This window comes from Rattus norvegicus, chromosome 1, assembly GCF_036323735.1.
Source record: "Rattus norvegicus strain BN/NHsdMcwi chromosome 1, GRCr8, whole genome shotgun sequence".
NCBI lineage: Eukaryota > Metazoa > Chordata > Mammalia > Rodentia > Muridae > Rattus > Rattus norvegicus.
In genome coordinates, this window is record NC_086019.1 from 19,491,360 (window position 1) to 19,518,188 (window position 26,829).

A 26,829-nucleotide genomic window follows, 5' to 3' on the forward strand; every position below is an offset into this window, starting at 1 on the left:
CCTGGTGACAGAGGAAAAAATATTTTTCTGTTGAGTTAAAAGAAGTTGCGATGACTGATAGGAAATCCTTGCAGACACAGACACTCCATTCCCTTTTTTTTTTTTTTTTTTTTTGGTTCTTTTTTTCTGGAGCTGGGGACCGAACCCAGGGCCTTGCGCTTCCTAGGCAAGCACTCTGCCACTGAGCCAAATCCCCAACCCCACTCCATTCCCTTTTAATAACGTCCCTTGCTTATAGCTTATAGCTTCCAACCAGTGGAGCGATTTCAGAAACTTTTCAGTAGCATTGGGACAGCTTTAGTCTATCACCCACTGATGCTTGGACAGCTGCCTTTCGGGAGTCCCTGCCCAATGCGCCATCCAGTTTGAGGGTCCCCATAGGCAGCCTCAGTTCCCTAGTAGTTCGCACCATAACCTTGGGGTAGTCTGGGATCACCTGGACCTAGGGTAGCTGCATGCAATTTTTCCAGGACCTTCTGAGGAGCCAAAGTTTTTAGCTGTGTGGCTTTCTCAGCGATAATGTTTTCCATCTGGTAGGATTTCACAGACCCCAGAGTGCCTTGGTATCAATTACTTTCTTAACGCTAAAGAAGTTTGAATAACTCCTGCTAGAGGCCCAATTCCCCTGACAAGGGTAGCACCAGGGAGCCCATGTTCTTCCAACCAAGGACCCTTTAAAGGCCCAAGCCTGGGAAGGGGTGGGGACTGCCCTTTCTCCCCCACCCTTGGGCGGTGGCAGGACAGAGCTGGGGAGGGCTGTCTCCTCCTCTTTCCCTTGCAGCTGCTCACTTCAACTGGGTGGACCCGAGGCAGCAACTCCGTGGGCTCCAGAGGAGTGGATCTGCTCCGGCCAGGATGCCTGCGGCCGGCGGGATCCTCCTGCTCCTGCTCTTGGGGATACTTGAAGGCTCCCAGACTCAGCGGCCACAGCAGCGGCGACAGTCTCCAGCTCATCAACAGAGAGGTACAGTACAGGGCGCCCTTTCCCGGGATCGCTGCTCCTAACTGACTTCAGCTAGTGGGAAAAGAGTCGCTGGCTGGGGTCCACTTTTTTTTGCTTCACTTTAGGGCATGCTCTTCCAGGCGCAAGGCACTGGACTTCGTTTGCAAGTTCAGAGTAAGACCCCTGAGAGAGCGGGGCAGGGGAATTACCTCCAGCTGAAGGTTCACCAAACTCAGCTCACTAAATCCTGGAAACTGGTCAACGGAAAACTTCTAAAGTTCCCAAGACAGACTTTTTTTTTTTTTCCAATTGAGAGAAAACATTTTATCAATTTAGATTCTGTTCCTGCAGAGGAGAGCTCCCCGAGCTGTAGTTGAGTTTATCTTAGAACTTTGAGTTAAGTAATTGTGCTTTTTTTTTTTTAACTTTAAGGATCGTGTTTCTAATTATTTACATAAAGTAGTTTGGTATGTGGCTAACACCTCCACTCACACATTTGTGAAACCTCCTCTCGCTCAGAATATAGACCAGATTTCTGTGTATTTTTGGATTCCAGCGGTCACAAGCACACTTCAGGGGCCTCGAGGAACAACTGTATTCAATGCAGCTAAATTACTCTTATCAGAGCATCCGATTGCTTATGTGCATATCTTTCTTAAAAGCTTGATAGTCTCTGAAGAGTTTTCAGAGTTTTTAACGAGATGCATGCACAGCACTGAGAAACATGATTTGTAACACGTTCTTCCAGCAAACGTTTCCCAAAGCTGAAAAATCGGAATCAAAATAAAACGTATTTCAGAAACATGTTAGCTTTGTTTCAAAGGGTTTATCTTCAAAAGTGCAAAATCTAGAGGAAAAAACTTTAGGAAATGGGATGAGGCTGAGTCTGGGAGAGTTTTGAAATATAATATTTCTCTCTCTCTCTCTCTCTCTCTCTCTCTCTCTCTCTCTCTCTCTCTCTCTCTCTCTCTCTCTCATTAACTGGAACCAAGCCATGCTAATAGGTCTCACCACATTCTTGTTCTAGTCTAGCACTTTGCACAGAACTGTTTAAGAGAACATAACAGATAGCATGAGCGCCTCACCATAATCTTTGATTATACTTCCTAGAATAAAATGACGCCCAGTTTCTCCAGATAACCTTCTATTTTTGCAGAGGTAAAATGGGGTCAGTGTGGTGCAAATAATAGAATTACTGAGGCTGTACTTTGGGGGCAATGTCCTTGGCAGTTGGTTTGAAAAAATGCTACACTTAACTTTTGTCCTTTTTTCAATTGTGATTAACACAATTGGTGGTAGTTTAATTCTGCTGGGGAACTGAGAGAGATGGTCTTTGTACTCTCCTCCACTTTGAATAACGCCAAAGCTTCCACTCCCGGAGTGTAGTACCCTACTGAATTCCGGAGAATTCTTTCTGCGTATTCATGTGTGTATTCTCCTCCTAGGCTCTATTTTTACATCTGTTTGTTTGTTTGTTTGTTTGTTTGTAGTGGGGGTACACACATAATGTGACGAAATGTGTGTGGTTAGAGATGAGCTTGGATAAATCAGAACTGCTTTCTCCATCTGGGTTCCTGGTATAAAACTCATGTCATTAAGCTTGAACAAATGCCCTTAGTAAAGGAGCCATCTCCCCTCTCTCCCTGGGCTCTGTTACTGTCTTTGTTACAGTCATTTGCAGTGTGTTGGGAGGGTAGGGCTAGGATAAGTGATTTAAATTTATTAATAATAAAAGGTATATTTAAGATACCTTTTATGATGGCTTAAATGAGTGTAGTGCCTTATAATTTAATGAACCTATGCAGAAGTCATATACCCTTGGATCACATGATCTGCTTTCCTCTTCCATTGTTATTATTCCCACAGGGCTAATTTAAAACCTAAGCCTTGAGTAATAGCCATGGAAGTTCACATAACTAATGAGAATATTGTTGTCAGAAACTAAAAGTGCACTCAGTATAGTTGATGTTCACGTTCCCTTTTCTTGGGGCCATGGTCTCTTTCCTTCCCTGTTAGAAGGTTGTTTCCCCTTTGGTATTGCATATCAGTAAGAGTCACTGAATATGGTGTAACAAAAAATGTTTTCTTGGCTAACGTCAACTTCTCTAGTTTTGATTGTATGTACCTGCAATGACCTTCATGTCCTGGCACTAACTGTGAAAGATTTCTGTCTTCCCTTATAGACCAGTGCCAACTTACTAAGGATGCTGACTTGTCCTGTATTTAGACTCTGCAACACAATGGTTCTTAACCTATGTATTGTGACTCAATTAGGGGGGCAAACAGTCCTTTTACAGGGGTTGCCTAAGACCATTGGAAAACAGATATTAACATTATCACTCATAACAGTAGCAAAATTACAATTTTGAAGTATCAACAAAAATAATTTTATGGTTGATGGTCACTATAACATGAGGGTCTATATTAAAGGGTCACTGTATTAGGAAGGCTGAGAGCCACTGCTGTAAACAGAAGTAGAAACCTAACAAATTTTATTTATTTGCCTCTCATTTTTATTGAAAATATTACATATTTTCTATAGAATATTGAGTTGTAGCAGAAATATCGATTCAATAAGTTTTCATTTATAAGAAAATTTTCACTCTCCTATTAATAGCAACAAAATAGAGTGACTGAGTCACAGTAAATTTACCTTTTAGCACAGCAGAGAATAAAAATGCTGTCTGATATTCCTGTGTTTAATATCTAGTAGTGAAAATATAATACTGTGTGATCTGTAATTGAGGAAAAAGAGTTTCACAAGAATATTGTACAATAAGTGAGATCAGTCTGGTAGTGTGATAGCTTTCCTCTGCTTTCCTGTCTTGATATGCCATTTAAGTTACCAGAAAGTCAGTTTGTTTGAAGTTGATGTGTTTGTCTAAATTTGGTTGGTGGTGAATAACAGGTCCAGAAATTTCAGAGTTCTCCACTCCATAGAATCTGTATGAAATTCATTTATTATTCATATCCAGATGCTAAATGATTCATTCTCTTCTGGAAATGTACTATGCCCGTTATCTGAACAGGAATGCGGATGAAAATACCAGTGTGAATTGCAGTAGTTTCAGTGCGACTATATCGTCTGGAACTGTGGCAGAAAAGTCAACTTTCATATATACAATGTTAGCACAGTGGGGTCCTGGACAGACAGATCCACAGACAAGGGAACAGTAGTTAAGGATTTGAAACGATCCACAGGAGCAACAGTCCAATGGAAGACTTTATTGAAGAAGGATAAGGAGGAGAAGAAGGAGAAGAGGAGAGGGTGGAGGGAGAGGAAGAAGAGAAGGAGATGGAAGGAAGGTAAAAAAGGCAGAGGGATAGGAGGAGAAGGAAAGAGAGGTGGAAGGAGGAAGAGGAGAAGGGGATGAGGAAGAGGAAGAACAAGGAGAAAAGAAAGACAGAAAAAAGAAGAGAAGGAGGACAGGAGGGGAATGAAGAGGAGGAGAAGGAAAAGGAGAAAGGGAAGGGATTATAAAAAGTGTCTTCAGACTTTAAGGGATTGATACCTGGTAAGAGCTGACAGAGGCTTTCTGAATTGGGTCCACAGAAGAATATGAGAAGTTAACAGGCTTCACTCTAAAACAAATTGGAATCCTCTTCTGCCTGCCATGTTTTCCTTATCAATCATTCTGAACAGTTCAGCAACAGCTGGGGGCTCCTTGCTTCTGGCATGTCCGCATGGTGGTAAGGTGCTCAACATGCCAAGTGTGCCCTAGGGTATCATGCTATGCGGAGAGGAAGTTACAGCATGTGATATCTCCAGTCCTGTTTCAGGTCCAACATTCTGGAATTACAGTCTATTGTTTTTGGAGTGAACACTGTATTCTAATATCTGGGTTCTTAAAAATGTCAACAAGATGTTAAGTGTGTTTAAATATGTATTTAGATGCCTTCTGGAATTTAAAATAAAAACATGTTTGAGACAAACCTTGCTCATTTTTGGCAAAAATACTTCAACATTTATTAAGGAATTTCAAAATCACTAACAATTGCAAGATTTTGAAACATCATGTGTCATAAAGTATGAGAACAGTTTATAAATGACCTAGATATTGTCATTGGGTTTATTCTGGTCATAAACCCAGCTATTTTTTTAAACCTTTGTTTTGCTATATTTATGACTTGATAGAGTATTTACTGTTGACTGACCTAGTAGTTTTGTAAAACTTATTCATAACGTAAAATTGAGAATATGAACATATTCAAAAACAGCTATGATTTATATAGTAGGGCTAATAAAGTTTATGCAAATGCTTTAAATTTCATATATTAATGTATGAAGATTTCTGTGTGGAGTTTAAGATTTCTGTAAGAATATCATGTAAAGTACTGAATTGCATCTATTTCAAGGATGTTGGTCATTAAGAGGTAAGAATTGGGCATGCTTTTATGGCTCTGTTTCTGGTCACTTCCTTAATATAATTCAGCTGCCGCATTTACCTACGGCCATTATAAAGCCCAATTAGGTAACCCAAAGATTCTAGCCATGAGTGACTGCTTTGGGAAACATGCTGTCATATTTTATGGGAGGGATTAAGTAGAAGGAATTTCAGAACAGAAGTCTGGGGAGATGGTTCTCTGAGGGGAGCGTTAGATGTACAGTATGAGGATCTGGTTTCGGAACACCACTACTCTTGTAAAATCCGGGAGTGCTGGTCATGTCTATAACCCAGTTCAGGAACTGGAGAAATGAAGATGTACTCCAAGTTTACTGGGGCACCTTTTCTTGGAAAGATGAAAACTACTGAAGAAAGACACTGATGTTGACCTCTGGCTAACATGTGAGCACACAAATATGTATAAAATACAATGCCCCAACCCCTACATTTCCTACATTTTTCTGGATAGTTTCTTTTTCTTTTCTTTTTTTTTTTTTTTTTTTTTTTTTGGAGCTGGGAACCGAACCCAGGGCCTTTCGCTTGCTAGGCAAGCACTCTGCCATTAAGCTAAATCCCCAACCCCTTTCTGGATAGTTTCTTACAATAGCTATAAATTAAAAAGTTTGCTTGATACATTTCCCAACTCATTCACTTCAGTTTTCCTTTTCAGAGCAGAGCACTGGTACTTAATAGTTCATTCACACATCTAGTAAATACCAAATAGTCTTTGGCAGTCAATGCACTTCACCTCTGCAATTAGAACGCTATTTCTTTGGGTCAAAATAGACATAATAGGAGTAAGTAAACCCTATTAGCATATACCTTTCTTCATATAAGATCAGAGGACCACACATCTGTCCACAATGAAAGTAGAGTACCTAGTAAGGTCAAGAATGGCAATAACCTTAATCTGGACCATATACTGCAACCTCAGTGGGGCAACTGACTGCTTAAGTTATAGAGTACAAAGGCTAAATCACATTGTGCTTAATTCATGCCACAGTAGTTCTCTAGTCTCTAGAGTTCTACTTTGTGTTTGAGCCAGCTAGAAAGATTTCTAAGTAGAGAGAAATTTATTATTATTATTATTATTATTATTATTATTATTATTGTTATTGTTGTTGTTGTTGTTGTTGTTGTTACCCCAAGTCACCTGCCAAGCTTGCAAGTCTTAGTTTAGCAGTTTAAAGGCTAACAAGCCTGCTATTATTCTCCTCTTAATCAAAGAGATCGAAGAGTAGGATTTGAGTACACTTAGAATTTTTAAATCTGGTAGGAAGTAAGCTTGGTCAGAAGCCCAGGTGTGGGGAGTGAAAAGAAAAAGGATTGAAATTAGAGGAAAACCAAAAACTGATTAGGGCAAGTTCTTGTCAAGATTGTTGTGTATCAAAAAGACACGAGACACAAACCCTGCTCCCTGTAGACCTTATACTTAGTTGGGATAGACATGGGGCAACAGGAATATGGTGAATATATAATGAAATAACAAAGTCATACATAAAAGCAGAATCCGGTTGATGATGAACACCGTGACAAGCATACAATGAAGATGGGGTCCCGGAAGAGCAGGGAGACTGAATTTAGTATCGTAAATGAATTGGGAAGGGTTGACCTCATGAAGGTCAACTTGAGTAAATGCTGCTAGATAGAGTAGAGTGTCACTGCAGTTATCTGGTGGAAGTGGACTCCCTGAACAGGAAGCACATTGACTGGGCCATATTTGAAGGTTCAGAGAAGTAGTAAGCTAGATCACACAGTATAGGTCATTGTAAGTATCTGGTTTTATAGTCTAACTACATAAGCTCGATCACACAATATAGGCCATTTAAATATCCAGCTTTATAGTCTAAGTGACATAGAAATGGTACAGGTTTTGATCATTGTTAATAAACGAAAGAAATCATACATCATTTCTTCTGTAGGCAAGGATCACTGGGCCTAGACCCAATGTCCAAGAATAAGATTATTTTCCATTTATTCCTTGTCCATGGGGTGGAGAGATGGTTCAGTGGTAAAGAGCACTGACTGCTCTTCCAGAGGTCCTGAGTTCAATTCCCAGCAACCACACGGTGGCTCACACCCATTTGTAGTGAGATCTGATGCCCTCTTCTGGTGTGTCTGAAGACAGCTACAGTGGACTTATTCCTTGTTCAGCAGGTTCTGTGCATGGAGGCTATTAAGTGATTCCGTGTTGTAGAACATTCTCCCTCAAAATGCTTCTTGCTATGAAACACAGATACCTGTTCTGACATTCTCTTCCTTTAGTCATCAGTACTATCTCACAATTCAAATGTGTCAGTGCCAGCCTCCGTAAATACTTTTATACAAGGGACATCTGCAGCTATCTTAACATTCTGCCAGTGTTCTCAGAAATACAGTGGACGCGTCTAAGGGTAATTTTCACTTGTATTCACTTTAAAACAAAAGTAAGGTATTTTCAGTCCTATACATATTCATCTGTACTTTCAAGTTTCCTTTGTTATTATCCATTTCAATATCAAAGCAAACTTTAGATATCATTGTTAAAATGACAGAAAGATACATTGGTCTGATGACCTCTTTTATGAAACGAACTTTGAAATACTGCCTGTCTTATGAACAGAAGTTTTTTCTCTGTTCTGTTTCAATTTTTATAAATACTTTAAGAATCACTGTAAATCTTACAGTGACCCTTGGGCCAAAGTAATGCAATTTAGGCATGGTTTAATTCTGTCATTGGAGACAAAAGTTACATGAAGAAAATTGCTTATCTTTTCCCTAGTGGCCTTTTTTTTTTTTTTTTCAATTCTTCTTTAGCAGCCTGCTAGTTGAAAGAGATGATTTTAGCATTACAATTTTAAGAAGACATAAGCGGGAAATTTCACTTACATCTTTCCTATTAAAGGACACTGATATTTACTATCTAAAATGCTTCTGAGACAATCTGAATTTAGGTGGCAAATTAAAGCTAAAGGCTGGTCAAAGATACATAACGTAGATTAATTTTTCCCCTTGGATCCTCTTACCTATTGTTTTTCTTTTTTGATGTGAGGCTTCATGTATCCCAACTTGTCTTAAAAATTCTTTATAACCAAAATTGACCTTGAACTCCTGATGCTGCTCCTCCATAGCCCAGGTTCAGGGCTCACACACTGGTGCTACCACACACCTCTTTGCATTATCTTGAATGAAATCCAAGGCTTTGACCATCAGGGCCTCATACATGTTAACAAGGGCTCCTGCTGAGTCATACTCCAGCCTTTGAATATAAACTTTAATGCAGAGAGTTTTTTCTGCTATATTTTTAGTTTTACTTAGAGACATGTCATTTAGTTATGGATCATGAGGTTGATTCTACTTGTGGGTCATTCCTTAGAATACCATAAGAAGCTTAATCTATCTCAAAGAGCAAGCTAGTCATGCAGAGTCTGAATCATGAACACTGTTGGGGTGCTGTGCTGCCTGGCACTTAGGCACAGAACCTTGTGTGATGCTACAATGTTTCCCCATGTATGTCCTTTCAGCTGACTGTGAGTTGTGTATCTCCCCAGGGCTCTCCATTTAACTGCTCTCGGATGCCAGATGGCTTAATTTGGTATAATAGTATTTAGTAGAATTTATACATTAGCATATTACTTACACAATGTGGGTATCTAGTGAGTTAACATAATTATTCTTATCTTGTAGAGGGAATGGGATCTTGTCCTCCAGTCTGTCAAGGACAAAGAACAATTCTAGTGTAAGTTGAGACTTGAAAGTTCAGTTTTGCTCCTCTGATTTTATAAATTCTAAGTAATCATCCCTGTTTGAGTTTTAGATGTTTATGCTTTATAACATATCTTAATTTATTCCCTGTGAATTATGTTATTCTAATTAGAAAACAAAATCACTAGACTGTATTCATTAGAGGCTATCTTCATGTAAACTACATATAACACATAGAACCCTGTGAACATATAAACATATGTACTAACTAAAACTATTAATGAAATAATCTATTACATTTTAATCCCTAAACCTCTAGGGCTTGGATTGGACTACTATAAGAAGGCATTAACTGGTTCTTTATGGACATTTCTGGAATTACTTCTGCAGGTTTCAAGCAATAGTATTCTCTATGAAGTGAATTTAAAAAAAAGTCAGTAATGAAAGAACAAGAGTTTAAAACGTATGTACTTGAAAACCAGAGAAGGGTTAGTCTATATCTTTCTACTGAACAGAAGGAAGAACTGCCAACTTCATAAAGATATTCAGACTGCCCCTTGGAGGTGACTTAATGAACACAAGATGTCAATTGCCTATATTTCCGTTCCATGGGAATGCATACACATCTTGACCTGCATGGACATGCATACATATCTTAAGTGTCACTATCTGGACTCTTCTGTGATAGAATCTTTCATTACTACATTTAGAATATTTAATATACTATCTATTAACTTATGGTTTCTTAACCCATTAGGGTTTCTTAATTTGTTGAGAAAACATAATCTCTATAGAGTATATATTTTTGTGTCTTTCCTCCAAGTCCTAATAAGTGTCATAGCTCCCAGGCTAATTGCCTGAGGTGTCTTTTGCAATGATTAAATAAGGCTTAACTTATGAATAAAAACACAAAATAAAACAATTTTATCATGGTGGGGAGACCTTGTCTCAGTTACCTGTCAGCAGGTTTGGTAACACACGAGGCATATTTCAACTTCTAATAGTTCCTTAGTAGTGTGAAAGGCTGAAATGGCGCCAAGAAATTCTCTGGCTCAACCAAATACTTTTTCTCAACACTGTGTCTGACCAAATCCACCAAAGACAATTTGTGAAAATATTTGGTTCTGTACTTGAGGAAAGAAATGTATAAATTCAAATATAATTAGAATTTCTACTCCTGTAGTCTGAACTTTGTACCTCAGGCTGTAATAATTAGTACTGTGTGTCTCCTGATATTTTCAATTTTCACACCCATTCCCCTGTTTTAGGAATAACTCTGGGAGAAGCAGCATGGACCTGGAAAATGACAATAATTAAATCGATAGAGAAATCATCACTACTTGACTAATATCAAAATTTTGATTGATAAAGTTTATCCTATTAGTACCACAATTGTGCTAGAAAATGCACATGGAAGTGATTGGTAGAGAATCAGTGACTTTTCATTTTACTTTTTTCTTTTGAGCATGAGGCCCAACCATAATATTTTTAGCCCATATGAGTTTAATTTTGCTTATAAATGCAAAACACTCTAAAATATATGTCCAAAACCAACTCACTGTAGATGTGTTGAAAAATTCTGTCAGGCTTACCCTGGTCAGTATGTGAAATAACAGGATACACGAGCATCTATAATGAACTAACTTTATGGCACTAACTCGGTGCGAGAAGTGATTTGAAACAGACAGCACCATGTAGACACTTTGAATACTTTTTCGACTTTGCATTTCCCTCAGTTAAAGGGTGATTTTTGGTTTTCAGTCTCTCTCAGTTTTAGAGACTTGCTAAGTAAGTATTGATGAAGTCTTCAATAGAATGCTGTAATGCATGTAGTGAATTTAGAAAACTATAGCACAGTGTTTTGTAAAGGTTAGCTATTATTCTTCACCTACAAAGTGTATATGCTTGCTTGGAAAATATGTTTTGTAGAAAATATCTCACTGTAGTTTATTTATATTAATGTCTAACAAAGAGAAATAATGGTCATGAAAGAAGGTTTCAATACTAACCTGGAGAGAGATTTCAAAATATTAATTATATATTATATGTTAAATATAAATCTTAATTGTATAAAATAATGATTTTAATTATGATCTTTCTATAGCTGTATATATTGTGCATCAATTATATTCATTCTTCAAATCATCTTCTCCTATTTCTCTTCCACTTGGTCCTTCCTAAACTGAAATAGTTTCTTCCTTTTTTCACACATTTTAAAAATCTATGCTATTCATAGAAGAGAAAACTCTATTTTCTCTATATTTTTCTTGCACCATATCCTAATAACAGAAAAGGAAAATTGATATGGGAGGAAAAACTTTAAATGTAGCAAGTCCATCTTTATTAGCTTCCTAATTCATTCTAGACACATTTTATGTATAGGTGATGCATTTTATAATCAAGCACGGATTCTTTTCTCTTTTCCCTCTTTTGTCATACAGCCTTTTATTATGTTGAGATAAAATCTTTCTATTCTAATTTTCATCAGATCTCTTTAAATTGAAAATATATTTTTATACAATATATTCTGATTATGGTTTCCACCCCCAACTTCTCCCAGATCATCCCTAACATCCTCACCCATCCAAATCCACACCTTTTCATTCACTAAAATATAGGGATTTTAAAAAATAATAACAATATAAAATTAGATGAAATAAGAACAGAGAAATCAGGATGATATAAAACAAATAGGAAAAAAAGAGCAAAAGAAAAATCACAAGAAATACATACAGATTCAGAGACACATATATTCACATACACAGAAAACCCATAGAAACAAAACCCAAAACCATACGGTATAAGCAAAAACACAAGTGCACAAAAGCAAAAAAAAAAAAAAAAAAAAAAAAAAAAAAACCAACCAAACAAACAAAAAACAAAAATCACATATAGTTTGAGATCAAACAAGCAAAACAAAAATTACCAAAGGTATTGGTTTGTGTGTGTGTGTATGTGTGTGTGTGTGTGTGTGTGTGTGTGTGTGTGCGTATGTGCGTGCATGCGTGCATGCACGCCTGTGTATGTAAGTGCATGTGTGTTAGGTACATAATCCTGGGCATGGGGCCTGCCACTGACAGTGTAATATATATATATATATATATATATTACAAATGTAGTTTGCATATGCAGTAAGAGTCCATTAGAGAAACCAATTTTTCCTTGTGAGTAGTTAGCAACAAAAGATAGCTTTTGGTTTAGGGATGAAGGCTTGTGTTCACTTCTCCTCTCAGTACTGGGGCCTCCTCTGACTTAGACCTATGTAGGCCCTGTGAATTCTGTCACAGTCTCTGTGAATTTGTAGGTGTAGATGTTCTGTTCTCTCTACAGAGCTTTGTTTCTTTGCTGTCTCATCTTCACTGTCTGTCCCAATGTCTCTGCCTCCTCTTCCAGAGCTCCCTGAGCTCTGAGGGGAGAGATTTGATGGAAACGTTCCATTTAGGAATGAGTTTGCTCTATCCTGATGTACTGCATCCAAATGTAGGTCTCTGTATTTGTTCCCATCTGGGCAGGAAGAAGCTTCTATGAAAATAGTTGAGCAAGACCCTGACCTATGAGTACAGCAGAATGTTGTTATGAGTCATTTTAATGCTGTTTTGTTTAGCAAACAGTAGTTGGTTTTCCCTAGATCTGTAGCCTAAGTAATATGAAGCTCATGGCAGCCTGTGTCAAGCATGAGTTTCATCTCATGTACTGGTGGGTTACTACCACAATGTCTGTGCCACTATTGTTTCCGCATATCTTGTAGGCAGGACACCATTGTAGATGGATGGATTTGTAACTGACTTGGTGTTTACTTTTCTCTTCTGCTATGATACAGAGTACTTTCTAGCCACGTGAATAGCAGTCAGTAAGGAAAGGCTCTAGGTAGGCACAAGTTTGCCTTATCTGTCTTCAGTGAGGTAGACAGGAGTTGTCTCCAGCAATAGGAGCTTAACACCGGTTTGTGGAGACCAACCTATAGCCTCAGCCATAACTTGGATCATTATGGGGGTTTTCATGAGACCCACTTTGGCCATCAACTTGATTCGATATAAGCCATTTCAGATACTGGAGGTTTCATTTGGTGGCAAGAGATGTCTTGCTAGGGTTTTGTCTCCGCTGTTATTTGATGATTTCATTTAGATTTCTTTCATAGGTAAATGGATTTCTAAGAAGCTTCTACTATATTATTTTTCCATATGACCCCCTCAAATGGTCTCTAGTTTCAGTCCTTGCTGTATTTCCTCCTTCATCCCTCTTTCCCCTCCCGTTTACTGTTTAATTCCCCCCGTTCCAACAGCCTCCCTTCATCCATAACTGTTTATTCTAGTTTTTCTCCTTAGGGAGACCCTTCCCTTCATGCTTGTCTGTATATAGTATCTGTAGTTATAGGGGTTGTAGCTTGTTTATGGAGGACTTAACAGCTAACATCTACTTATAAACAAATACAACATTCATCTTTTTGTGGCTGGATACATCAGTTGGGACAATTTTCTTATAGTTCCATCCACTTGCCTACAAAGTTGATGATTTTCTTTCTTTAAAGAGTTGAGTAATATTCCATTGTGTAAGTGTACCATAATTTCTTTACCTGTTCATTAAATACTCTTTTTCATTTCCTTTTATCTTCCTCCTTATCCTTATGCAGGATGTTTTCTGCTCAACTTTGCGTGGTTGATTTTATACATTGTGTTCCTTATGTGACATTATCTGAGAAGTGTTGAGGACACAACAGAATTCTAAAGCTTCTCACCATGTGAAGTTGGCAAATTTTATATTCAGGCATTAATTCCTTTGGAGACAACCTTTTTCTTTCCTCTTTTCTAAAGTGCCTACTATGATGAAAAGATTAAATTAGTTGTGAGTTAATTTCTGCTGGCCTTTCCTGACAGCTCCAGGCTTTATTATGTCTTAAAGTCCTCTTGGTAAGAAAAGTTTAGGAAAATAAAATCTATTTTATCTGAGGAGGTTATTAGCAAAACAATAGGACACAAAGTAGCATGGGGTTGGGAAGTGGGATAGATCTAGGAGGAGTCAATGTTGGAAGTGAGGATGAATACAATGGAAATCACTCAGTTTTATGAAGTTCTCAAAGAATTAATAACAATATATTTAAAAAGAAAAAACACCAACCAGTATTGAAGAGAATAGAAAAACCCTAGGTAACATATATAAAACATTTTAAAGTAAGCAATAAAGCATTTATAGCAAGCTGTTTCCTTTCTTTTAGTTAATTTTTATCAAATTTTAGGTAAAAATTATATGTATCATGTGTGCATATAATAAAACTCACATCTTCCCTCCTTCCAATTTCTCCCTAAAAGCCTCTACCACTCCTCCTTCCCAACTTCATATGCTAAGATGTCACACAGAATTCACTCAGTGTGCATGTGTGTAGGACAGTCTACGGGAGCAGGAGCAGCCTCTCAGGGCCAGCATTCCTGAAGATAACTTCCTCTTCCTCCCCCAAGCAGCCATGCCAAATCTCTTCAGTTAATGGTGGAATTTCATGAATCCCTCAAAAACCCAAGCTGGGGTGTTGACTGGATTGTATTAATGCAAGTCTTGTACATAAAGTCACAGCTGCCATGAGTGCTGACATGATTTTTAAAAGTGTTTATTTACATTTGTTTTGTAGTCTAGCTTATGGTCTCTCCTGTAGGTGGGAAAAGAGTTTTGCCTTAAAGTTAGTGGAAATGGCAAATAAGTATCTGTTATCGTCTTTAACTCTGTAGCATCATTTAATGATGCTATTATTTTTTTAAAAAGTTTTTATTAGATATATTTCTTTACTTATGTTTCAATTGCTGTTTCCCTTCCCGGTTTCCTGTCCATAAGTCCCCATCTTCTCCCCCTCCCCCATACAGGTATTCCCCCCCTTACATCCCCCTTACTGCCTGCCCCCCATATTCCCCTACACTGGGGGTCCAACCTTGACAGGACCAAAAGTTTCCCATTCCACTGGTGCCCCAACAAGGCTATTCACTGCTACCTATGCAGTTGGCGCCCTGGGTCAGTCCATGTATAGTCTTTCGGTAGTGGTTTAGTCCCTGGAATGATGCTATCTATTATTTACTGATGTTTTGTTTAAGTCTGTCCACTAATTACAATGTAATCACAAAGTACTTACAATTGTTGTGAACTTTGTTTTTCCTTGAGTCTAACAATGTTTTCTTACTTGTATACTGTATTCTTAGGTGCATATATGTTTATTATTATTTTCTATGATTGAATTCTTCCTTTTATTAGTATGTAGACACCCTATTTCATAGTTGCCTCTTTTGTCTTTATTTTTCAAAGTTGATATTTAAAAATCAATTGTATCTGACATAAGTCTAGCTTCTTCTTATTGGTTTTGGTTTGGCCTGCACAAAATATCTTTTTTTGATCTTTAATATTTACTTTATGTCTATGTATTTACTGAGTGAGTTTCTTGTAGACAGTATATTGTTTGCTGGGTTTTTCTTTTTCTTTTTTTTCAATCTCTTGTTTGATGAATATAATCTTTTATATTCCAGTTTGTTAATGGTGAGAATTTAATCCTGCCATTTCATTGTTAATTACTTTCTGTTGTTTTACTTATTTTTATTTGTTTTCATCTCTCATTGTATCTTTTTGACTTGTTTCTTTGTTACTCTTTTTACTGTAGTTACTAGAATTGATTCTTTTATCTTTCTTTGGAATAGCTGCTTATAGTATCTGAGTTTTATTCTTTCATGTGTTTTTATGATATTATTACTTATCTTTTACTTCTGAACACTCTTTAAACATTTCATTTCGTGCTAACAGAATCATGATGATTTTCTTCCGGTTTACTTGTCCTGGAGTGTTATAACTAAATAAGGCATGTTTTTCATAACACATCGGAGCAAAGGGTATCATCTAAATTCTAATAGTGAAGTTCCTAATTGATAGATCCTTTACTTCTAAAACTATAATTTTATATCAGAAATCCAGCTCGTGTGAGTGTTAAACATGCATATCTTGAAATTAGATTTCCTGGAAACTGAGTTCTAAAATCATACCTTGTTGGCTGAATGATGTTGGTTGAATTATTCTGCTTCTTTCAAGCATCGTCTCCATCTTTAAAATTGTGCTGATATTAATAGCTTTCTTGGTCTAGTCTCACGATTGCAAGAAATCAGGGGCTAAATTCATATGAAAAAGAGAATGGTGGCATCATCATTCAAAGCCCTTTCCTCAGTGTGTTGTTATCAACATTACCACTTAGCGCTTTGACTTAGGACAGATAGAACTAGCCTGTTTGGTTATAGTTTTCATTGCTTACAGGTCTAAATCTAAGCTGCACTACCCCGTTTCACCTGATAGGGGCGGTATCTACTTCACGTCACGACCTGGTTGTTTACTTGGCCTCCCGGAATGAACTTTTCTAGCACTCTAGTAGTTTAAGTACTCTGTGTTCCTTTCAGTCTAGCTTTCCTCAGCGTGGAAAATAACATCACCACACACCTACTGAATAACATCAGACTGTTTTCTTTCCTTTGCCTCCTATCTAAATCACAATTACTTCTGTCACTCACTACACTACCGAAGCTTACTTCTAGTGTTCCGCACATTTGTGTCCTGGCTGCAGTCTGTGTTGAAGTACTCTTCCCTTGCCTAGGAGGCACAACAGCTGCTCTTTCAGTCTTTCTTTTGCCCAATTTGTAATCCATTTCCCAGGGAACAGCCAGAGAGAGCTCTGAAAAGAGAAAATCATATTAGATCTGCCGCCTCCTGAAGTGTCCACAGAATTCCAGTCTAATGAAGTAGAAGCTCCATGGTGTACCCCGTTATCTGTTAGTGAGCCCCAAAGTCTTTTCTGATGTCAAACTGTTGTTGTTGTTGTTGTTGTTGTTATTGTGTTTTCCAGTAGCAGTGTGGACATTTTCCTCTTGTTTAAATGTGCCAAGCTTTTACTCCATTCCATTTCATGCATACTTCCTTTAGCATGGCTCCTTGTTAATATTTTCATCTCCTCGCAGAACTTTTCTGAGCATTAGTTTAAATTAGCTCTTCTTGTACACTTATCTTCCTGTTATACATTTTTTTGGACAGCTTAATGTTTATTTAGAAGGTCTTTATTTCTGTCTTCTGCCACTGGTAGGATGCAAGCTATAGGTGAACCATCATCTCCAGAGCCCAGGGAATATTGTGCATGAATATTTCTTAGGTTGAACAGGGCTGTGTTTAGTCTCTTCTAAACATAATTCCATGAGCTAAATCAACTTTGAATTCATATAAATAAAGAATTTCCTGCTTATGATGCCCAGTTATGTAATATAAAAGAAGACGAGTCCATTCATATTATGACTCCTCCATAGCAGCCTCCTATGGAAAGTTAGAAGGGTTTTTAGTCAATCATTTTTTCTTCCAGTGGTTTCAGTGTTTTAATAAACAGAAAACAATCTCACAAATTTATAACGATAAACCTTTAGCTGTTTACTTATTCATTTTTAAAACAGTTTATCTCTAACTTAATGTGACATATGTTAGGTGCCCAAAAGAAAAAAAAAGTGTATCAACTACATGAATAATTCAGTCTGTTTTTAGCTCTACCCAAAAGCATTTATTTCCATTTTATTTTCCCTCAGGTTTGCTATCTGGATGAGTTTATATAATATATAAATTTCCGTGGATGCACATGTACATGCAGCTACAGGAGATCAGTATCAGGACTACTCACGTGATAAATGACGTACTTTAGACACGGGGCCTACCTTAAATCTTCTTTCTTGGGTTACTCTTTTTTTTTTTTCCTATAGACATTTCAGTGAGAGTTAAACAGCCTGTAAGCTCTGGATGAGAAATGAACATTTCTTGGTTTAATCGGAGCTATTAGGTATTTGAAGCCATTTGGAAGAGGAATTGCAGTGCAGCAGATCATAATACCAATTTAAGATGTAAATTGGAGAGAGGAAATAATAATTCACACAGAGAGACTTGATTGGCATCTGTTTTTCTTTTTCCATCGTTTCGTCTTAAACATCACGGAGTATTTTCCCTCCGGAACCCAGAAAAGAATTTCTTAAAGTCTCCACAGAACTGCAGAACAAGTCAGCGCCTGGAAGATTCCTTTAGATGTGGTATCTTCCTTGTACTTCATAACAATCAAATTGGGTGACTTATGAATAAAAGGTTCGAGACCGATGGTTTCACTTTGTTGTTAAAGTGCTTGCCTATTTTTCAGGAGAGCATGGCTTTAATACATCCATAAAACATAAAACTGGATGTTGGGGTGCATGCACGTAATCCAAAGCTTCTAGGAGATAGAGGCAGGTGGATTCGGAGGTCAAGAGCGGCCTTGGAAATTGCATGCCAGCCTTGGATTTATGAGACCTTTGCTAAAATAAGAAGTAATAAGTAAACCTTAAAGACCTATTCTCCTGGTGACGAAAGGTTATCAGCTTGACACAGTGCCCCCATTTCCCAATTGTTGTTTCTCAGCACACAGCAAAGTGATTACCTGTTTAATGATTTTACTAGAATACTTACGTCATAAAAAACGCCATCATTGTTCTTCCTTATTCCCCCTCCTCTGGAACACGCTGCCTCCTCCTCTTCTGTTTTGAAATGAAGCTTCAGCAACATTTTCTCCATGTTCTATTGGCTGGTTTATGTCCGTCAACTTGACTCAAGCTGGAGTTATCACAGAGAAAGGAGCCTCCCTTGAGGAAATGCCTCCATGAGATCCAGCTGTAAGGCATTTTCTCAATTAGTGATCAAGTGGAGAGGGCCTAGCACATTAGGAGTGGTGCCATCTGTGGACTGGTGGTCTTGGACTCTATTAAGAAAGCCAGCTGAGCAAGCCAGGGGAAGCAGCTAATAAGCAGCACCCCTCCATGGCCTCTGCATCAGTTTCTGCCATCAAGTTTCTTCACTCTGTGTGTTCCTGTCCTGACTTCCTTTGGCGATAAACAGCAATATGGAAGTGTAAGCTGAATAAACCCTTTCCTCCCCAACTTGATTCTTGGTCATGGTGTTTTGTTCAGGAATACAAACCCTAAGACAATTGGTAAAAACGCATTTGTCTGATGGTGGTGTCATGTTAGCACCATGATCACAATGTATGGCATAAAATTCTTGATCCTTTTATATACTTGTATCTGCGTTCAAGCTCTCTTTTAGCTGAGCTATTTTAAGTCAACTATGTTCATGAGTTTAAATCTTTGTATTTACATACTAACAGTATGGAAAAGATAGAATTAGCCTCAAAATCATGTGCTTTCTCTAAGCTAATTGAAATTTCTTGTCATTAAATTCTAAGCTCACTAAGTTTAGGCAACATTTTTCTAAGTGGAAAAATTTTAAATAGAACAAAAAGTCACATCTTTTAAAATTATTGATCATTATTGTTTATGTATGTGCATATAATATGTGGGTGCACATGTGCATGTGTGATTGTGTATGTGTGGAGATCCAAAGGCAATTGTTTTAAAGATTTACATTATATACATATGCTCTCTCTGCATGTACACCTGTATGACAGAAGGCGGCATCAGATCTCAGTATCTCAGTACACATGGTTGTGGGCTACCATGTGGGGAACCCTGAAAGGTGATTTTTGAGAGTCAGTTTTTTCCTTCCACCTTGGGACCCAGGATCAATTTCAGCTCATTGTGCATCTATTCCTGATGACCCCTGGTACCTTGCTTTAACTGTTACTTTCCTGTCCTGTGCGTTCTTCACAGATAAAGAAAAAGTAAAATGATCAAAAGAAAAACTCGGTAGCCTGATGTAGAGTTATTAGCCCAGTAGTAAGTTTCTTTTATGGTAAATATTCCTCCAATACTTAGAATTGATATGACACATACTACAATTTTTTAAGGAGTACTAACAATTTATTAAAACAAATACTTAAAAGAAACAGAACATAAAAGGAACCATACAAGTAAAAAGGTCATTTTTCAGGGGGAGGTGAGGGTTGGCTGTGGGGCAAGGAAGGTTGCTATATTGAAATCAGGGAATGGTTCTGCCAGTACATCAGACAGGTGCTGTCTGCAGAGCAGATATAAGAGAGACGCCTACAGGTGATAATGACAGGGTCATTCTCTAAGGAGATAGAACAAGGTCGAAAAGGTAGAAGATGCATGAAAGGTCATGGTGTCGGCTGACACGGTGAGACACAGGTTCCACAGCTGCTAGCAGGTATGCTGGCTGGGCTGCTGCTGTCCCATCTAGTCCCAAGAAATGACCTTTATGGTGGATTGTGGGGTCTCTGTCTCGTGCGGATAAGCTGGTTCCGGCTGCACGTTCCCTGACGGAAACCACACTTCGATCTCTAAATCTCCAGAGGTGTGGCTCCCCACTTCTAGAAATGAAGACAAATCTGCAGCCGACGCAGTCTTGTGGAGAAGGGGAAATGGCAGTGAAACTGAGTCATCATCCTTTCCCTCTGACTCACTGGACTCTTGCCGCAACTCCTTGAGGAGCACATGGACACGGAGATTCAGATCGGAGGAGGGCATGTTCACAGTCAAGTAGGTCTTCAGCTTTTTCAGAATGGTCTGACAGAACTCCTCAGGGTATTGGTCTATCCATGTGTCCAGGAAACAACAGAGAGCGCTCTTTAGTTGTTCATCCTCTTCACAACCCAGGTAGAAGTACGCAAACCGCTTCAACAGCAGATCCAGCACATGCTGTGTGGTGGTGAACTGTCGGTATGCGTACAGGAAGGCAGGGATAAAGAAGGGGTCCCCGCCCTGCAGAGATGACACGAGACGATTCACCACATTTTCCACAATGTCTGCACTGATGCGGGACTCTCTACAGGGCTCCGTCACAACCTTCGGGGCACACTCATGCTCACCTTCGTCTGCGTGGTCCTGGGCCTGGTTGTCCTGGGTCAAGTCTGCTTCCTTCTGGGCAAATGGCCAGAGACATTGCAGGCAAGAAAGAAGCATGAATTTCCAGGTCCCTCCCTGGCCTTCATTTTTATCTTTCTTCAGGCCTGAGCCTTCAGTAGTCCAAACACAACAAGAGAACATCCTGCTCTCTCTAAGCTCTTGGACAAGTGAGCCTGCTGGGCTGTCTCTAAGCAGTTGGCTGCCTGGTCATCAGGATTCAGGATTGTTGGGTCATTGTGAAGGAAGTGAGGTCACTTCCTGAGGGTCCCTTTGCTGTCCCCTCTTCACATAGGACTTTCCCTAAATGTTTCTAGGTCCCTTCCCATTCCGCAGGTACACACTTAGACACAGTTACATAGGTGTGCCCCATTCCACTGCTCCAAGGGATGTCTGGGTACAGGCAGCACCTCAGCTTTGCAAACTGAGTCCTTACGCTTGAATGGCATCTCCATCCCTACACCTAAACTTAGCCCTGCACACCCAGGCCCACCTAAACCCCAGCCATGTTGCCTTCTTCCATGCTACCTTGTGTGTGCCCTGTGTGAAGTGCAAGTACACATACACACTTGCACCGGCCCTGAGCCCCATAATGTCAGTGTTCTTGCATGGGAATTGTCTATCTCAGATCATTTTAGAGCTCAATCCCAAAGGTTTGTGGCCCTCTGTAAACTGCTGGCTCAGCCACATCCACCAACTTACAGGATGGAAGCTGGCTCCCAACTCTATTTCAGAACGGATTTGTCCTCCATTGTTTCTGCTTCAGGTTTCTGCTTAAGTCCTTCTCCTGACTTTCTCCAATGATGGGCTATGATCTATAGCCTGCAAGAACCCTTTAGAAGAGTTGACAGTATATATATATATATGTGTGTGTGTGTGTGTGTGTATATACACATATATATATATATATATATATATATATTAGTTGTGAGCCACCATGTGGTTGCTGGGAATTGATTTCAGGACCTCAGGGAGAGCAGCTAGTGTGCTTAACTGCTCTTATGTTAAACTCTTATTTTCCCCCATCTTTATAAACTTGAGTATTCTTATTTACATTATGATTGTTATTCTCTTTCCCGTTTTCCAGGCCAATATCCCCCTAACTCTTCCCCCTCCCCTTCTATATGGTTGTTCCCCTCCCCATTCTCCCCCCATTACCACCCTCCCCCCAACAATCCCATTCACTGGGGTATCAGTCTTGGCAGGACCAAGGGCTTCCCCTTCCACTGGTGCTTTTACTAGGATATTCATTGCTACCTATGAGGTTGGAGCCCAGGATCAGTCCATGTATAGTCTTTAGGTAGTGGCTTAGTCCCTGGAAGCTCTGGTTGGTTGGTATTGTTGTTCATATGGGGTCTCGAGCCCCTACAAGCTCTTTCAGTCCTTTCTAAGATTCCTTCAATGGGGGTCCTGTTCTCAGTTCAGTGGTTTGCTGCTGGCATTCGCCTCTGTATTTGCTGTATTCTGGCTGTGTCTCTCAGGAGAGATCTATATCCGGTAACTGTCGGCCTGCACTTCTTTGCTTCATCCATCTTGTCTAATTGGATGACTGTATATGTATGGGCCACATGTGGGGCAGGCTCTGAATGGGTGTTCCTTTTGTGTCTGTTTTAATCTTTGCCTCTCCATTCCCTGCCAAGGGTATTCTTGTTCCCCTTTTAAAAAAGGAGTGAAGCATTCACATTTTGATCATCCGTCTTGAGTTTCATTTGTTCTAGGCATCTAGGGTAATTCAAGCATTTGGGCTAATAGCCACTTATCAATGAGTGCATACCATGTGTGTTTTTCTGTGATTGGGTTACCTCACTCAGCATGATATTTTCCAGTTCCAACCATGTGCCTACGAATTTCATAAAGTCGTTGTTTTTGATAGCTGAGTAATATGCCATTGTGTAGATGTACCACATTTTCTGTATCCATTCCTCTGTTGAAGGGCATCTGGGTTCTTTCCAGCTTCTGGCTATTATAAATAAGGCTGCTATGAACATAGTGGAGCATGTGTCTTTTTTATATGTTGGGGCATCTTTTGGGTAAATGCCCAAGAGAGGTATAGCTGGATCCTCAGGCAGTTCAATGTCCAATTTTCTGAGGAACCTCCAGACTGATTTCCAGAATGGTTGTACCAGTCTGCAATCCCACCAACAATGGAGGAAGGTTCCTCTTTCTCCACATCCTCGTCAGCATTTGCTGTCACCTGAGTTTTTGATCTTAGCCATTCTCACTGGTGTGAGGTGAAATCTCAGGGTTGTTTTGATTTGCATTTCCCTTATGACTAAAGATGTTGGACATTTCTTTAGGTGTTTCTCAGCAATTCAGCATTCTTCAGCTGTGAATTCTTTGTTTAACTCTGAACCCCATTTTTTAATAGGGTTATTTGTCTCCCTGTGGTCTAACTTTGTGAGTTCTTTGTATATTTTGGATATAAGGCCTCTATCTGTTGTAGGATTGGTAAAGATCTTTTCCCAATCTGTTGGTTGCCGTTTTGTCCTAACCACAGTGTCCTTTGCCTTACAGAAGCTTTGCAGTTTTATGAGATCCCATTTGTCGATTCTTGATCTTAGAGCATAAGCCATTGGTGTTTTGTTCAGGAAATTTTTTTCCAGTGCCCATGTGTTTGAGATGCTGCCCTAGTTTTTCTTCTATTAGTTTGAGTGTGTCTGGTTTGATGTGGAGGTCCTTGGTCCACTTGGACTTAAGCTTTGTACAGGGTGATAAGCATGGATCGATCTGCATTCTTCTACATGAACCAGCACCATTTGCTGAAAATGCTATCTTTTTTCCATTGGATGGTTTCCATTGGAAAAAAATCAAGTGCCCATAGGTGTGTGGGTTCATTTCTGGGTCTTCAATTCTATTCCATTGGTCTATCTGTCTGTCTCTGTACCAATACCATGCAGTTTTTAATCACTATTGCTCTGTAATACTGCTTGAGTTCAGGGATAGTGATTCCCCCTGAAGTCCTTTTATTGTTGAGGATAGTTTAGCTATCCTGGGTTTTTTGTTATTCCAGATGAATTTGCAAATTGTTCTGTCTAACTCTTTGAAGAATTGGATTGGTATTTTGATGGGGATTGCATTGAATCTGTAGATCACTTTTGGTAAAATGGCCATTTTTACTATATTAATCCTGCCAATCCATGAGCATGGGAGATCTTTCCATCTTCTGAGGTCTTCTTCAATTTCTTTCTTCAGAGTCTTGAAGTTCTTATTGTACAGATCTTTTACTTGCTTGGTTAAAGTCACACCGAGTTACTTTATATTATTTGGCTCTATTATGAAGGGTGTTGTTTCCCTAATTTCTTTCTCGGCTTGTTTCTCTTTTGTGTAGAGGAAGGCAACTGATTTATTTGAGTTAATTTTATACCCAGCCACTTTGCTGAAGTTGTTTATCAGCTTTAGTAGTTCTCTGGTGGAACTTTTGGGATCACTTCAATATACTATCTTCTGCAGGCACTCAGAGCTATGAGTTTTCCTTTTAGCATAGCTTTCATTGTGCCCCAGAAGTTTGGGTATATTGTACCTTCATTTTCGTTAAATTCTAAGAAGTCTTTAATTTCTTTCTTTATTTCTTCCTTGACCAGGTTATCATTGAGTAGAGCATTGTTCAACTTCCCTGTATATGTGGGTGTTCTTCCCTTATTGTTATTGAAGACCAACTTTAGTCCGTGGTGTTCTGGTAGGATGCATGGGATTATTTCTATCTTTCTGTATCTGTTGAAGCCTGTTTTATGACCAATGATATGGTCAATTTTGGAGAAAGTACCATGAGGAGCTGAGAAGAAGGTATATCCTTTTGCTTTAGGATAGAATGTTCTATAAATATCCGTTAAGTCCATTTGGCTCATGACTTCTCTTAGTCTGTCTACATCACTGTTTAATTTCTGTTTCCATGATCTGTCCATTGATGAGAGTGGGGTGTTGAAATCTCCCACTATTATTGTGTGAGGTGCAATGTGTGTTTTGAGCTTTAGTAAGGTTTCTTTTACATATGTAGGTGCCCTTGTATTTGGGGCATAGATATTTAGGATTGAGAGTTCATCTTGGTGGATTTTTCCTTTGATGAATATGAAGTGTCCTTCCTTATCTTTTTTGATGACTTTTAGTTGGAAATTGATTTTATTTGATATTAGAATGGCTACTCCAGCTTGCTTCTTCTGACCATTTGCTTGGAAAGTTGTTTTCCAGCCTTTCACTCTGAGATAGTGTCTGTCTTTGTCTCTGAGGTGTGTTTCCTGTAGGCAGCAGAATGCAGGGTCCTCGTTGCGTATCCAGTTTGTTAATCTATGTCTTTTTATTGGGGAGTTGAGGCCATTGATATTGAGAGATATTAAGGAATAGTGATTATTGCTTCCCGTTATATTCATATTTGATGTGAGGTTATGTTTGTGTGCTTTCATTCTCTTTGTTTTGTTGCCAAGACGATTAGTTTCTTGCTTCTTCTAGGGTATAGCTTGCCTCCTTATGTTGGGCTTTACCATTTATTATCCTTTGTAGTGCTGGATTTGTAGAAAGATATTGTGTAAATTTGGTTTTGTCATGGAATATCTTGGTTTCTCCATCAATGTTAATTGAGAGTTTTGCTGGATACAGTAATCTGGGCTGGCATTTGTGTTCTCTTAGGGTCTGTATAACATCAGTCCAGGATCTTCTGGCCTTCATAGTTTCTGGCGAGAAGTCTGGTGTGATTCTGATAGGTCTCCCTTTATATGTTACTTGACCTTTTTCCCTTACTGCTTTTAATATTCTTTCTTTATTTTGTGCGTTTGGTGTTTTGACAATTATGTGACGGGAGGTGTTTCTTTTCTGGTCCAATCTATTTGGAGTTCTGTAGGCTTCCTGTATGTCTATGGGTATCTCTTTTTTTAGGTTAGGGAAGTTTTCTTCTATGATTTTGTTGAAGATATTTACTGGTCCTTTGAGCTGGGAGTCTTCACTCTCTTCTATACCTATTATCCTTAGGTTTGATCTTCTCATTGAGTCCTGGATTTCCTGTATGTTTTGGACCAGTAGCTTTTTCCACTTTACATTATCTTTGACAGTTGAGTCAATGATTTCTATGGAATCTTCTGCTCCTGAGATTCTCTCTTCCATCTCTTGTATTCTGTTGGTGAAGCTTGTATCTACAGCTCCTTGTCTCTTCTTTTGGTTTTCTATATCCAGGGTTGTTTCCATGTGTTCTTTCTTGATTGCTTCTATTTCCATTTTTAATTCCTTCAACTGTTTGATTGTGTTTTCCTGGAATTCTTTCAGGGATTTTTGCGATTCCTCTCTGTAGGCTTTTACTTGTTTATTAATGTTTTCCTGTGCTTCCCTAAGTGTGTTCAGGTCTTTCCTGAAGTCCTCCAGCATCATGATCAAATATGATTTTGAAACTAGATCTTGCTTTTCTGGTGTGTTTGGATATTCCATGTTTGTTTTGGTGGGAGAATTGGGCTCCGATGATGGCATGTAGTCTTGGTTTCTGTTGCTTGGGTTCCTGCGCTTGCCTCTCGCCATCAGATTATCTCTAGTGTTACTTTGTTCTGCTATTTCTGACAGTGGCTAGACTGTCCTATAAGCCTGTGTGTCAGGAGTGCTGTAGACCTGTTTTCCTCTCTTTCAGTCAGTTATGGGGACAGAGTGTTCTGCTTTCGGGCGTGTAGTTTTTCCTCTCTACAGGTCTTCAGCTGTTCCTGTGGGCCTGTGTCTTGAGTTCACCAGGCAGCTTTCTTGCAGCAGAAAATTTGGTCTTACCTGTGGTCCCGAGGCTCAGGTTTGCTCGTGGGGTGCTGTCCAGGGGCTCTCTGCAGCGGCAGCAACCAGGAAGACCTGTGCCGCCCCTTCCGGGAGCTTCAGTGCACCAGGGTTCCAGATGGTCTTTGGCTTTTTCCTCTGGCGTCCGAGATGTGTGTGCAGGGAGCAGTCTCTTCTGGTTTCCCAGGCCTGTCTGCCTCTCTGAAGGTTTAGCTCTCCCTCCCACGGGATTTGGGTGCAGAGAACTGTTTATCCGGTC

The 26,829-nt window shown here is 39.1% G+C and overlaps 1 protein-coding gene across 8 annotated transcripts in view; it reads left to right on the forward strand.

The window, feature by feature from the left end:
• Window positions 1–766: 766 nt before the first annotated feature.
• Window positions 767–26,829, forward strand: part of Lama2 (laminin subunit alpha 2) — a 647,931-nt gene continuing 621,868 nt past the window's right edge. For 7 of the 8 annotated variants that reach the window (XM_063264627.1, XM_063264628.1, XM_063264630.1 and 4 more), the window contains exon 1: window positions 767–964. In XM_063264627.1, coding sequence (XP_063120697.1) covers window positions 856–964 — 109 coding nt within the window. In that variant the 5' untranslated portion in view covers window positions 767–855. The remainder of the gene's footprint in view (window positions 965–26,829) is intronic. The other variant, NM_001427039.1, reaches the window with a different exon arrangement.